General features: G+C 40.8%; 1 protein-coding gene across 3 annotated transcripts in view; it reads left to right on the top strand.

Moving 5' to 3' along the window:
- Window positions 1-312: 312 nt before the first annotated feature.
- Window positions 313-14,697, top strand: part of CGRRF1 (cell growth regulator with ring finger domain 1) — a 29,756-nt gene continuing 15,371 nt past the window's right edge. For 2 of the 3 annotated variants that reach the window (XM_082648729.1, XM_082648728.1), the window contains exons 1-2: window positions 313-475; window positions 12,415-12,554. In XM_082648729.1, coding sequence (XP_082504855.1) covers window positions 372-475; window positions 12,415-12,554 — 244 coding nt within the window. In that variant the 5' untranslated portion in view covers window positions 313-371. Of the gene's footprint in view, window positions 476-12,414; window positions 12,555-14,697 lie in introns of those variants that run through there. The other variant, XM_082648730.1, reaches the window with a different exon arrangement.

The raw sequence follows: 14,697 nt of genomic DNA, 5'->3' as shown, positions 1-14,697 counted from the left end.
ACATCTATTCAGACTTTGCCGCAGACAAGCGCGTACCGCTGGGGCAGACCACGAAACAAGACGCTCGCTGGACACCAAGCCCGTGAGCCGGGGGCGGTGCGAGTCGCGGCCCCGCCCCTCTGCGAAGCCAATAACCCTGGACGGGAGCGGGAGGGGCGGGGCGAGCCCTGTAGGCCGCCTCGTGATTGGCACGCAGGCTCCCGCAGCCCGCGAGGTTACCCCTAACTAGTCTGCCGGAGCTCCAGGCTAGTGCGGATCTACAAAGTTTGTCCGCTCCGGGGCACCGTAGTGGCTTTTACCCTGGCCGAGAGGGCCCGGCTGGGCTAGACTGGGCTCAGCGGCTGGAGCCCGGCTCAGCTTAGGAGACCCTGATGGCTGCGGTATTTCTAGTAACGCTCTACGAGTACTCGCCGCTTTTCTACATCGCGGTGGTCTTTACCTGCTTCATCGTGACCACCGGCCTGGTGTTGGGATGGTAAGTGCCCCAGGGCCAGGGGCAAGGGACGACGGGGCGGACAGCCAGGGAGTGGGGTCGCGGCGGGCAACTGGGGGCAGAGGAGCTGGGTGGCTGCTGGATTGGGGCACCTGGGGCTGTCGGAGAGCCGGTGCCGAGGACTCCGACGGCTCCGACTGGCTCCGGGAGGAAAACAAGGTGGACACCGCACCTGCATCACTGCTCCGCATCATCGTCCGGTCCCCGTCGCTGCGCGCATCTGAGGGTGGTGCCTGATTGAGGTATTTTACCCAGCTTTGTTTCTAGACGATAAAGCAACCAGTAAGGGCCAGGTCTTGGTGTTAGGATAGAGAGGTTGTACAACAGGCTTTTGTCCGGAATTGGGGCCTACTGTGTGCCCGAGTGAACCCGTCATCCGCGGTGCAGTCCACAGACGTGGACAGTAAACCGAGTTGATCCTTGTTGTTCTGACCTGAACTGAGCACTTGGCCTCAAATCTTACAGTATAAGTTATAACTGACTGAACTCTGTTACCGTTTGAGAGTTTAATGGTTTCTACACATATTTCACACCTTTTGAAGGAGTATTTAGATCTATAGAACCATAAAGACATAATTTTAGAGCTGGAAGAGACCTTAGAGATAAGTTACAGTAAGGGGTAAGGGCACTTTGCCTATTGGAGACAAGGAGAGTAGACTGTTAGCTCATCCCTGAGCAATTCTAGCTCAGAAATTCTAAAATTTCTCTCTTGAGGAGATGCCATTGTATCATGTTTAGGCAAGCCTTAAAAATACAGCTATTTGAAACCATCTTACAGGCCTCATCCATTGAGGAGAGAGACATGAGCTGGATTTTGAAGAATGAGTATTTTGAAAAATAAATGGAGTTAAAGGTGTATAGTAGAGAATAGAAAGCATTTCAGAGAATACATGAGCAGAGGGTCAGAGAAGACATGCTAGCGAATAGAGCAGGCTGTGTAAAATGAGTTTTAAAATACCCTTTGAGCACATATATGTGATTAGGTTAAAGAAAGGACACAAGCCCTGGTCAATTTCTGAAAAATATGCCATCTTTAGGAACTAAGTAAAGTTTTAATGTTTTCACACTGCTTTCCACCCTATCAGCAGTAGATCATAAAATTCCTTGTTGGTTGGTGGGGGAAGAATAAGACCAGTTTTACACAATTTGTTATTCTTGACCCATCAGACTTTCTTGATATTGTTCATTTCAAGAAAGTTTGTAATTGGAGTTAGGAAGATGTTGCCTAAGTGAGAAAAGCTGTCTTAACACAGGACTTTTTTTTTTTTTTTTTTTTTGGTGGTACACGGGCCTCTCACTGTTGTGGCCTCTCCCTTTGTGGAGCATAGGCTCCGGACGTGCAGGCTCAACGGCCATGGCTCATGGGCCCAGCCGCTCCGCGGCATGTGGGATCTTCCTGGACCGGGGCACGAACCCGTGTCCCCTGCATCGGCAGGCGGACTCCCAACCAGTGCGCCACCAGGGAAGCCCAACACAGGACTTTTATTGACTATAATGTTAGTGTTATTGTCTTCAAGAGTGTAATTTTCCTCCATTAAGGAAAATAAGTAACTAGTTGATAATTACATTATATCCTTAAATTTTAATTTTCAATAGGCCTAATTATTTTAAAATTAATTTTCAGTCGGCCTAATTCAACTAATTAGGTATCTCAGATGTCCATCTTTAGTACTGGTAAGAGGAAAATAAGTGAAGACCATACTGATAATGACGGTGGCATCTGTGGGTGAAGGGTAGTTAGGAACCTCATGTTTGTGGTGGTTAAGAGACGGACTTTGGGGTCAGACAGACTTAAGCTCAAATCCTGGCTCTGCCAAATCTGGCTTGGTTTGAAAACTTAATGATTATCTAAACACTCCATTTAAGTATGACTTTTACAAGGGGTGGAAACCCAGGTAATTGTAGAACTTTCAAAAGTCTGAACTAAGCGCTGCTGAGGACACAAGACCATGTAAGTGCCACTCACTTCCATCCTGATTTGGGCCTAACCAGTTATCTTGAGCCTAACCCACCCATTCTCTCCATCTGGGTTAGCTTTGCCCATCTAGATAACCTTTTTACTAGTATTTATTTGCTGCCCTAAGCCACGGCTACAGATTCATTGAGTAGAAACAATGAAAACCATCTAGATCTCATCAGATCAACTATCTGATGGTTCTCTAGGCAGAAGGTAAACCCATTAATCCACTATGCTTTTTCACTATGCTTGTCATTTTTTTTAACCTCCCCAAATATAATTTCAATTGGTCATCTGTTTTCTCTGTCATGGTTCTTACCTCGGTACTGCTCTGCGTTTCTTTCCACTTTTCCCCTGTCCACTTGCACTGTGTGGGAATGGAGAAAGACAGGAGCACCTGGTTGTTGGAATCCCAGTGGCAATAGCAGAGAATCATGCAACTGGAAGTATGGTATCTCTATTTAACTGTGTGATGGTTTCTGTGAGCGCTACTAGCTACATTTATTAAGCTCTTGCTATTTACCAGGCACTGTGCAGAAAGGAGACCAAAATGCCATATACATCCTTTAATGGTTTCAAATAATCAGTGAACCTAACTCTGCAGCTACTCTCTGCTTCCTCTGGACTGCAGATTATTAAAGTGTCATCTCTAGGCTTCATACCACCCTTATATACTCTGCTCTATGAATCTGGGGCAGAACCTCTAAACCACGTTTCTTCTTTACTAGCTCGCTGCCTCAATGAGGCCCTGCCTATAGGGGAAGGGGAGTGGAAGGCTAGAGGAGGGCAAAAGGACTTGCTGCTTTCTGTTTGATTCTTGTCTTCCTCTGTCTCACCATAGTGATGGTGCCTCACCCTGGCATTAACAGTTGGTCGCAGTTTATAGTTTTCCACTCTCTTAGAACCAGCCTTATTGAACCCCCTCAAAGATTTCAATATCCCTTCCTCAGATCCGAGTCCCACGTGCATGGGGGTCTTTCCTCCAAATTTCTAAGCTGTAGTAATCCTCTTTGCTCTATTCCTTGTCCTAGGTGTGATAGGTGCTTCCCACTGTTACTACTTCTTTGATGCTTAGTGTCCCCTTTTTGCCTTTTCAGTTCTTCAACATCTGCTTAGCAATTTTTTTACATTAAATTATCTGTTAAAATACTGGTGTGGTTTTGGTCTCTTGACTGGACTGATATATAACAAATCGTTACTCAGAATGGGATCCTGGCGGGTGGGGGGGGACCTTCAAAGATGTGATTTGGGTTTGGTCATTTCTTTAGCTCCTTACCAATGGGAAATAAGATTCTAGTAATCCATGGCATGTGTTGGCCTCATAATTAATCAACTTACTACCTTTGTGTGATTGTGATTAAACGATTTCTGAAGTAAGTGCCTTGGGGGACCAAGCGCCTTAACACTTAACAGAAAGGAAATGACAAGCTCATGTCTTTAAACTCTCAGATCAAGTCTTAGAGAATCAAGAGTTTTTATGGTTTTATAGCACTTTACTTCATGCCACAAAGCTAAAAATTGAACACAGATTTATTTGTGCTGGTATTAGAATTACGTAGCCTTGTCAATGTCTCATTTAGGACACTGACTAGAAAAGAGTAGTTCCCTGAAACTAGGAATGGCAACATCTAAATGGACAGAGCTGAGAATCTTGAAACCCCAGTCATTCTGAGCTTTCCTTCTTGGTGGAAGCAGGCTGCTTTCCGTGTCTGGGAAAACTAGGCTTCTCTTGCTTGAAGATCTTGTAATAACCTCTCCCAGGGCAGTTGCTTTGCAAAGGGTGTTTATACTCAAGACGTACCTCTATTACCTTTTGCCATGAGGCCCAGATCTCTTCATGTTCCTCAGGACAGGGACAAAAATCTGACCTAGTCAGAAATAGCCTAGCCTCTAAAAGAATTACAAAAGTTTGCTAATTTATATCATTGCGAATTTGGGTAGTGTGTGTGAGAATGGAGTGTAAGTAGGTTAGGCCAAGGAGGATAGAAGGTAACAATAGAGCAGATTACATTTATTTATCTGGGTGTATTCTAAAAAAATTTCTAACTCTAAAGTGTTAACTCATACTTGGTTGACTGAAACTTGGACTCAGAGGTGCTCTATATTTAATAAGGTTGGACTTCCTGTTAACCATTTGCTTCCTTTTCCTGGTCTACATTCCTGCAGCCCTGGCATCACCCTGGCAGTGACAGTAGGCCTGAGTAGCAGCAGTTTATTTTAGTTTACAGTTTTTCCTCATATCTAGAAACAGCCTTATTGCACTCCTTCAGAAATATGATCACCAGCTGGCCAGCACTCCTACTGGAAAAGTCTGGGTCCAGCTCTGGGGGATTCCTTCTCCCAGCTTCTAAACTGTAATAATCCCCACTCTTCCTTATGTTTCCTTAGCCTTCGGAGGGATAACTGCTTCTTGCTAGGGTACCTCAGTGTCCCCTTGTTGGCTTTTCAGTCCTCCAGTACTTTAATAGTTCTGTATATTAAAATCTTTGTGTCGAAATAGCTGTCTCCTGCCAACCCTTCCTGATAAACTGACCTTGACTTGTTTCTCATCTTACTTGTCGAATGCAGTAGGTTGTGTATGTGTGATGAGGTACAGATTCCTTCTTAGGGGAAGAATATAGCGTTATCTTGTATTTGCTTAGGGTACAAAATATATGACCCTTCTATTGGCAAGAAGTTTCTTGGAACAATCTAGAAGAAAACACAAAGCTCTTAGAAATGGCATTTCAAACCTTAATAGGGCCTTAAGATAACTTATTCTAACCCTTCTTTTTTACAATTAAAGGCACAGAATTTTAGAGATTGAGTAATTTACTCGAAGTCTGTTAGCACATCAGTTTGCCCAGAAACAGCCCTCCTCCTCTACCAAGGATTCCCCCAAGAATGTTTTTTATATCCTGATCCAATCTCAGTATCCAACTAGCCAAGTGAGGCCAGCTTTGGGAGACTGCACAGGAGAGAAGCTTACCCCTCATCGCCGCCCCCGCCCAGATTAACAGCTGCCTGTGTGTTTTCTAATTGACTTTAGAACTCAAGGCTGAAGGGGTGATAAAAGTTGTTTACTGCTGAGCTTGACACTTTAGCCTCAAAGTAAATTTCTTTCAGGAGGGACTCGGTGAGACTCCAACAAGGAAAGGAGGTCAGTTCTTCTGATTCAGCTGCTGGGTGGAAGCTTAGGAAGTGTGTGCAGGGTAAGACAGTGTACAGGCAATATGAAAAAGTCTGGACAGAATTGGAAGTCCCCAGGCTACTGCTGTGCTGGAAGTTTAAGCAGTATGAACAAGTGCAACAAACACTTTAGAAATGGGAAAAAAACAGAATTATAGAAAATTCCAGGAGGATTAAGTATGAAATTTTAACAGTAAAGAGAATGGAAAATTCTCTTAATGGAAAAGAAAGGGGTGGGAGGCTGAGTTTATATAAAAGAGAAAGTAATGAATGTTAAGAAACGTTTATTTAGTTGGTATTCTATTGCTAACAGTTGCCAAAATGACTTTGAGTGGAAAAAGATAAAAATGGAATTTGATTGAAAAGAAAATTGCTCAGTTTTCTATTTTACTGTTTCTTCTAATGTCATATCAGCCATGATCTGATACACAGGGCATCAGTGTCTTTATTCACGCTTTTGACTAAAAATGTGAAAAAGGCCAGATGTAGGATGGTGGCCAGAAACACATCACAGAGTCTACTTACTAACATTTTATAGAACCATTTGGCAGCACCAATTATGGATTGCTCTTTAGACAGTCTCTAGCATTTAACCTTATTCCAAATCATTTCTGCATATTGGCTTTTGAGTAATACATTAAAGATAGAAATATTGGTCCACATCAAATACGTTTAAACTGTGAAAGTTGTGGATTTTTGTGTAAAAGAGCAAGTTCACGATGGGTCAGGTATGTGAAAAGGTTTAGGGTTATTCTAGGCTGAAAGCTCAACGTGAGTCATCAGTGTGTCAGCTGACATGATCTTAGACTACATTAAGTGTGATGTTTAGGACAAGAGGTGTTGTCAGGCTGTGATGTCACTCTGCTACACAGTGAACTCTATCCCCCTCACCCCCTGTTTTCCCTTCAAAGCATGAGGATATCAAGGGAGCAAGGCTGGCAAAGTCAAATAAGGACCCAGAGCCTTGACTGAGTGCTGGCTGCACTAGCCATGCTTGGCTGACTCCACTAAGAGGACAAGAATACAAAAATGTCTGAGATGGTAATTCAGAAGTGTAGCAGTGTTAGGCCATAATTCACATAAGGCAGTAATGAAAAGCCAAAGAGCAAAAACATTAACCTTAAAGGAAAAGGTTAATAACTTTTGTGTTAAAATTAAGAACCCTGTTCATCAAGAGATACCATTATGGGACTTCCCTGGTGGCGCAGTGCTTAAGAATCTGCCTGCCAATGCGGGGGACACGGGTTTGAGCCCTGGTCCGGGAAGATCCCACATGTCTCGGAGCAACTAAGCCCGTGTGCCACAACTACTGAGCCTATGCTCTAGAGCCTGCAAGCCACAACTACTGAGCCCTCGTGCCACAACTACTGAAGCCCGTGTGCCTAGAGCCCATGCTCTGAAGCAAAGAGAAGCCACTGCAACGAGAAGCCCGCGCACTGCAGCGAAGATCCAACACAGCCAAAAATAAATCACACAAAAAAAGCATTCTCCATTTATGTAAGAAAACAAACAAAAAACCAAAAACATACTATTATGTACGTGAAAAGGCAAAGTGTAGAAGAGCTGAACATATATCCAATAAAGGGCTTGTATTCAGAACATAGAAAGAATTTTCTATAAATAAGAAAAATAGACCAGTAGAAAAACAGGGAAGGGATTTCAAAGGGCTTTCACAAAAGAGGATATCCAAGTAGCAATAAACATAAAAAGTGCTCAACCTCATTAATATTCAGGAAAGTAAAAATTAGAACCATAATGCAGTGCCACCACACACCTACCAGGATATCTAATAATGTTTTGACAAGGATATGGAGCAAGGGGAACCCTCATTCATTGCTGGTGGAGTGTAAATTGATACTACCACATAGAGCAGTTGTTAAGATTATCCACCAAAGTTGAAGAAGCACAGACCTTATGGCCGAGAAATTCCATTCCTAACGGAAGTGCATGTACATGTATGTGCATTGAGAGCCTCTTATGAAAATGTTCATATAAACATTATTCATTATGGCCGAGAATTTCCATTCCTAACAGAAATGCATATGAACAAAATGTTCATATAAACATTATTCATAATGGCCAAGATGTGAGGACAACTTAAATGTCCATTAAGAGTAGAATGAGTAAGCACATTATGGCATGTTTGTACAATAGAATACTATACAGCCACAAAAATGCTCTAAGTATAGATACAAGAATGAATCTTCAACATAATGTGATAAAATAGGAAGTAAAAGTATACACAGCATGCTTCCACTTATATGAAAGTTCAAAAGCAGGTAAACTAAATTATAGTAATTGAAATCAGGATAGAGAAGGAAGGGGTAGTATGTGGGAGGTGACACAAGGAGACTTTCTGAGGATATTATTTTGGTTCTTAACCTGAATAACAATTATTTTGTTATTCAGAAAAGTACTTTGTGTACTTTTTTATATGTATGTTATCCTTCACAGTAAAAAGGTTATATAATATTAAAAGGCCAAAGATTGAGCAAGATTCATAACAACTTTAAAAGATGTTAAATCAAGGACCGTAGGATATTAGAAAATGTAGACCCAAGATTAAGCATGAGGCAGAGAAATTAAAAATCGAGAGAGGGCTTCCCTGGTGGCGCAGTGGTTGAGAGTCCGCCTGCCGATGCAGGGGACACGGGTTCGTGCCCTGGTCCGGGAAGATCCCACATGCTGCGGAGTGGCTGGGCTCATGAGCCGTGACTGCTGAGCCTGCGCGTCCGGAGCCTGTGATCTGCAACGGGAGAGGCCACAACAGTGAGAGGCCCGCATACCACAAAAAAAAATAAAAATCGAGAGAGGAATTTCTTTTAATAATAGATGTGCTTTGCCAACTGTTGATGTGATGCTGGGCCAAGCAGTATTGGATAAGCACGCTTAAAGAGAAGCAGCACTGCACATGTCAAATTATTTGTTTCACTCTGAGGTGTATCCAAAGCCACAGAGCAGATATGTTATATCCTCCTACAATATTGATTTTATGTAAGGATTTGGAGAAATAATATTTTTATATTAAAACCAAATATATTATGGAATATAAAAAGCATTTTACAAAGGAATTTTATGCTCACGATGGACTGCTTCCAGAAATTTCCCCAAAGCCTTGCCTTTTGTGGTTTCTGGCTTCTGTACCTTAAAGCAGCAGTCCCCAACCTTTTTGGCACCAGGGACGGGTTTTGTGGAAGACAATTTTTCCATGGACGGGGAGGGGTGGGGTGATGGCTCAGGCGGTAATGCGAGCGATGGGGAGCGGCAGATGAAGCTTCTTTCGCTCACCCGCAGCTCACCTCCTGCTGTGCAGCCCAGTTCCTAACAGGCCTCTGACCAGTACCAGGGGTTGGGGACCCCTGCCTTAAAGGATTCTTTAATTGAAATTTTTAGGTACAACATTATAAAGTACCTGAAATACAGTACTTGAACCTACAGTAGAAATGAACACCATGAGCTCTAACTTCTAGCTTTTACTGCTGGTACTGTGGGTATAAAGAGTAAGGCAGTATGGGTAAAGAAAGAAAAGGGTGGGGAGAGGTAGGGAGAATTAAATAATGAGGAAAGGGCCAGGGAATATAATGAGGAGTATGCATAGAGTGGTGTTTTTTTCTTTGCTTTTTTTCACTCCAAGGGACGAAGGAAAGAAAGGGAAGGTGTTATGGCTGTAACAGGAAGGTTATATCTTGTGTCCTGCCACTCCGTATGCCTGACTTAACCTCTAAAGGGCACTGGGGCAATGGTGAGCAGTGGAGACAAAAGCTGTGGGGTAATTGATTCTGAGAATCAAAGAGGAGAAGTTACTGGATTTCTGTTTTCTCTCTTCCAACCCCTAAGTCCACTCCATCATCATCATCACTGTAAGCACTTACATAGTGCCAAGCACTGTTATAGACATTTACAGGTGGGGAAACAGTTACATAGAGGTTGAGTGATTGCTTAAGGATACATGGCTATTAAGTATCTTGTTTCTGACTTTAGGAAGAAAGCAGTTTTTGATTAAGTATGATGTTAGCTATACTTTTTTTTTTTATTGCCTCTCTTTATCAGGTTGAGTAAGTTCTTTTTTTACATTCCTGGTTTGCCGACAGTTTTTATCAGGACTAGACATTGGATTTTAGCAAGCAGTTTTTCTGCATGTATTGAGAAGATTGTATGGTTTTTCTTTTTTAGTTTGTTAATGTGGTGAATTACATTACATTTTTAATGTAATGTTAAGCCAGCCTTGCATTCCCGAGATAAACTTTGCTGGGTCTCGACATATTTTTATATACTGTTGGATTTAATTTGCCAAAATTTTGTTAAGAATTTTTACATTTATGTTCCTGAGTGGTATTGTAATTTTCCTGTATTGTCTCTTCCCCTCCGCTGCAGACTTCAGTCACATGTATGTTAGCCTGCTTGAACTTGTCCCTCAGCTCACTGATGTTTTGTTCTTTTGTGCAGCCTTTCTTCCCTTTGTGTTTCATATTGGATACTTTCTGCTGCTATGTCTTCAAATTTACTAATCTTTTGTTCTGTAGTATCTAACCTGCTGCTAATCCCATCTAGTGTATTTTTCACCCAAAACATTGTATTTTTCATCTTCAGAAATGGATTGGGATCTTTTTTATATCATCCATGTCTCTATATTATATGCTTGATCTTTACTTATTTTCTTGACATATGGAATATAGTTATAAAAATTATTTTGATATCCTTATTTACTAATTCTAGTATCTGTACCATTTCTCTACTCGTTATGGGTTATATTTTCCTGCTTCTTTGCATGCCTGTTAATTTTTTATTGGATGCTAAACACTGTGAATTTTACCTTATTGGGTGCTGGATGTTTTTGTATTCATACAAATATTCCTGAACTTTGTTTTGGGATTCAGTTAACTTACCTGGAATGCTTTGATCTGTTAGAGGCTTGCTTTTCAGCTTTTTAAAGCAGGACCAGAACAGGCTTATCCAACTGTTCTATAAAATTAAAATCATTTAGAGTGAAATTTTATTTCATTTGTTAATTTTATTGGCTTTCTCTTAGCATTAGATTTATTCATGTGTTTTGAAATTTTAGTTTGCAACCTAAATTTTAGTGGAAGTCCCCTGCCCCCCTCCTTTGTCCTCATCCTTGCTTGTTTAACCAGATTTCTAGACCCCCTCATCAGGGAGCAGGTCTTGTAATGAAAGTTCTGTCCCATATTGATATAAGCCTAACCCAGCTCCTGGATTCAAGTTGTGAACCTGGCTCTGGCCCTTGTCTTGAGTGGACCACCTGTAAGCCCTCTTACCGTGTGAAGGCTTAGTTGCCACTGCCTGCTGCCAGACTCAGAACCCATCAAACCATGGCATCTGCCTTACTCATTACTTTGTATTTCTTTTCCTTTTCAGATCTGTAAAGATTTGTCTTTTAACCCAGCTGTCTCTTTTTTATTACAATTTATTATTAAAATTTTCAAACATACAGAAAACTTAAAAGAATTACATAGTGAACACACATATGCCCATCACTTAAGTTCTACAATCAACATTTCACTATAATGTCTTCATTACATATATGTCCATCCATCTGTTCCTCTATCTACCCATCAATCCATGTTAATTTCTTGATTACTTCAAAGTAAGTTATACTCTTTATCCATTAAGTACTAAAGCATTGCATATTTTTAGCTAGAGTTGAATATTTGTTTTTCTTTGTATTTTTCTTTTGAAGTAAGATTTATATACAGTGAAATGTACAAATCTTAAGTGTTACCAACATTATCATCTATACAACTCAAACCTCAGTCAAGGTAAGAGCATTACCATCACCAGAGAAAGTTTCTTTGTGCCCTTTCCCAGTCAGTCCATACTCCTGCACCCCTAGAAGAACCATTGTTCTGTATTTTATTTCTACCATAAATTAGTTCTGCTTGCTCTAGAATTTCCTATTGTGGAGTCATAGAGCATGTACTCTTTTATGTAAGGCTTCTTTTGCACAGTATGTTGTTTTTGAGATTTAGCCATGTGGTTGTGGTAATAATTTACTCCTTCTCATTGCTGAGCAGTACTATTGCTTTGTTTAAACACGCCTGCTGTTTGTTTACTCATTTCAGTGCGGTCCTTCTGATTTCTCTTTTTATTTTTTTTTCATCTATCACTGCTAAGTGTGTGGAGAGAAAAGAGTGCATTAAAGTATGAATCTAACTGTGCTATCTTAACCTAAAGTCCCCTGGTTTAACTAATGTGTTTTCATTTTAAGTTGTTTTGTTTAAACTGAGTAAACTCAGCTGCTTTCTACTTTTATAAGGAATTGAGTTTATCCCTTCCATTTTCCCTCTAAGTCTTTCATTATCACATTTTTACATGAAATTTAAAGTAGAGAATATGTTATATTAATGAAGGGCTATATTTGGTGTTTAAAAGTTCTCTTGTCACATAAATAATATCAAGTAGTCTGCACATTAAATATGTATTTGCTTTTCATTTCATTTAAAAAATTCAATAATTCTATCTTTTTGCTACCGTGTTAGGTTCATTTTATCTATAATCATGGCACTCCTTTGTAATCAACAATAATTAACAGTAGAACTCTCTGTTTTCAAGAGTATGTTGATTCAGCCAGCCAAACAATATATTGCAATTCTATGGGGCCTCTAATATCTCTTAGTTTTGGATTAATTCTGCAATATAATGTAAAATTTTGAGTAACTGAATCTATTTTTCTGATACTTATGTTAAGAGGAATAACTAATAAAGCACAGCAAACTTTACATATAAAGTTTCAATATTTATTAAAATTATGTCTTATTTTATTTTTACCTTTCTTCAGGTTTGGTTGGGATGTTCCAGTAATTCTGAGAAATTCGGAAGAGACCCAGTTCAACACAAGAGTTTTCAAAAAGCAAATGAGACAAGTCAAGAATCCTTTTGGCTTAGAGATCACCAGTCCATCTTCAGCTTCAATTACAAGTTGGTGGCTATTTTCCAAAGATTTTTCTCTCTTTCTATAGCCTTTTAATTAGCCCTTTAATTTTCTTTCTCTACTGCTTAGCCCTTTAATTTTCTTTCTCTACTGCTTTCTCTTCCTCAGACTTAACAAACGTTTATTGAGCCCCTATTCTGTTCCAGGAGCTATGCTACATACCAGAGATACAAAGACTAATAATTCACAAACCTTGCTCCTAAGGAGCTTATCAACTAGTAAATAGAGGCATTTGTATGAGAAAAATAAAGTATCACAGGTGTTAATAAGAGAAGTCTGTTAGGACACTGTGCCATTTTCATTGTTCTTCAGTGCAGTGAGAAAAGTAAGGCAGTGTAGTATCAGTATAGCTAATGTAAGGTTGCTACCCTTCTGAAGAACAGCCATCTTTTCATCTGAAATTATGGTATTTTGGTATTAAATGGTAATAATAAATGGTGGTTGTTTATTTCTGTACTTGGGGAAATAAATTGTCTGCAAGATCATCTAGGAACCACTGGAGTAAAAGAAAGAAGGAAAAGGGTTAAGTTTGGGGAAGCATATACAGGAAAAGCTTCGTAAAGGGGAGTGTGCTGTGTGTGTGTCTCCCTCTGTCTTATTTTTCTCACCCCCCCTTTTTTTTTTTGGTGAGTAGAGTTTTGAGATAAGTAGGTGTTTATCTTTGGGGATCGGGAGAAATTCTAGGTAGAGAGAGAAGCACGAGCACAGCAATGAGATATAAACAGAATAATACATTAGAGAAACAATAAGTAGTTTGTTATGTATAAAACATAGGGTGGGACAGGTAAGAGAGAATAGTCAAGGAAAATTCAAGTTCTTTGCATGGGTCCTCCATAGACAGATCCTATCGCCAAGGTAAGGAGTGCAGGAGGAGCAACAGGTTTTGGAAGAAAGGTAATGAATTCAGTTTTGAAATTGTGACTTTGAAATGCTTCTGTGACAGTTAAGTAGAGATATAGAGTAGGCAGTTCTCCACACAGTTCTGTAGCTCTACAAGAATTTCTGGGCTAAGACCCTATCATTTTTCACACTTGCTCACATTTCTGGTACCTTCTAAACAAACAACCCCAAACTTCTTCAACTTGTCATCTTATTCTAGCCACTGTCCTCTTTCTCTTCCTCCCTTTGCAGCCAAACTTCTTAAAAGTGGTTTGCATTTGCCTTCTCCTCTTAGCTCGTTCCCTTTTATGCCTCAGATGATTGCGGTCTGATTTTTGGCTGTATCCCTGTACTGAGATGGCCTTCTCCAAGGTCACTAATTACTGCTTCAGCCCTCACCTCTGGTCCCCCCAGTCGTAAAATCCAGGGGACGCATTTCTGGCCTGAGTTAGTACTCTCTCAGCAGTGTTTAGCAGAGTTGGCCAGGCCTTCCTTCTTGACATCCTCTCCCTTGGCACCTGTGACCTTCTTGTCTAGTCATCTTCCAGCCTCTAACTTCTAGAATCAGTTGTCATCAGTGTACATAGTCAACAGGGATTATCAACCTTAAGTAAATCTTTTTTTTAAATTAATTAATTCATTTATTTGTTTTTTATTTTTGGCTGCGTTGGGTCTTCATTGCTGTGAGGGGCCTGTCTCTAGTTGCAGTGAGTGGGGGCTACTCTTCGTTGTCGTGCACGGGCTTCTCATTGCTGTGGCTTCTCTTGCTGCAGAGCACGGGCTCTAGGCGTGCAGGCTTCAGAGTTGTGACACGCGGACTCAGTAGTTGTGGCTCACGTGCTGTAGAGCGCAGGCTCAGTAGTTGTGGCACATGGGCTTAGTTGCTCCACGGCATACAGGATCTTCCCAGACCAGGGCTTGAACCCGTGTCCCCTGCATTGGCAGGTGGATTCTTAACCACTGTGCCACAAGGGAAGTCCAACCTTAAGTAAATCTTGATTTACGTTGAAAAAGTACAAAATTTCTTTTTCCTATTCCTTACCTATAAATATTGTATGATTACCCTATGACTTAAAGGAAACTAAGGACCTCTTTTCCCCCTCATGGTGGATAAGCAGTTCATTCTGACATTTTGCACTTAGGAATAACAAATTTCAAGATAGGACAGAGAAAACTAACTTGTTTAGAAAACATGCCTGATTAAGATGTGCAGAACTGTGGAGGTTTCCTGATCGCTAACCTCTATGGACA

The sequence above is a fragment of the Grampus griseus genome, assembly GCF_964374135.1.
Source record: "Grampus griseus genome assembly, chromosome: 2".
NCBI classification, from domain to species: Eukaryota; Metazoa; Chordata; class Mammalia; order Artiodactyla; family Delphinidae; genus Grampus; species Grampus griseus.
The sequence above is the reverse complement of the archived record's forward strand: the minus strand, read 5'-3'. Positions and strand labels throughout refer to the sequence as shown.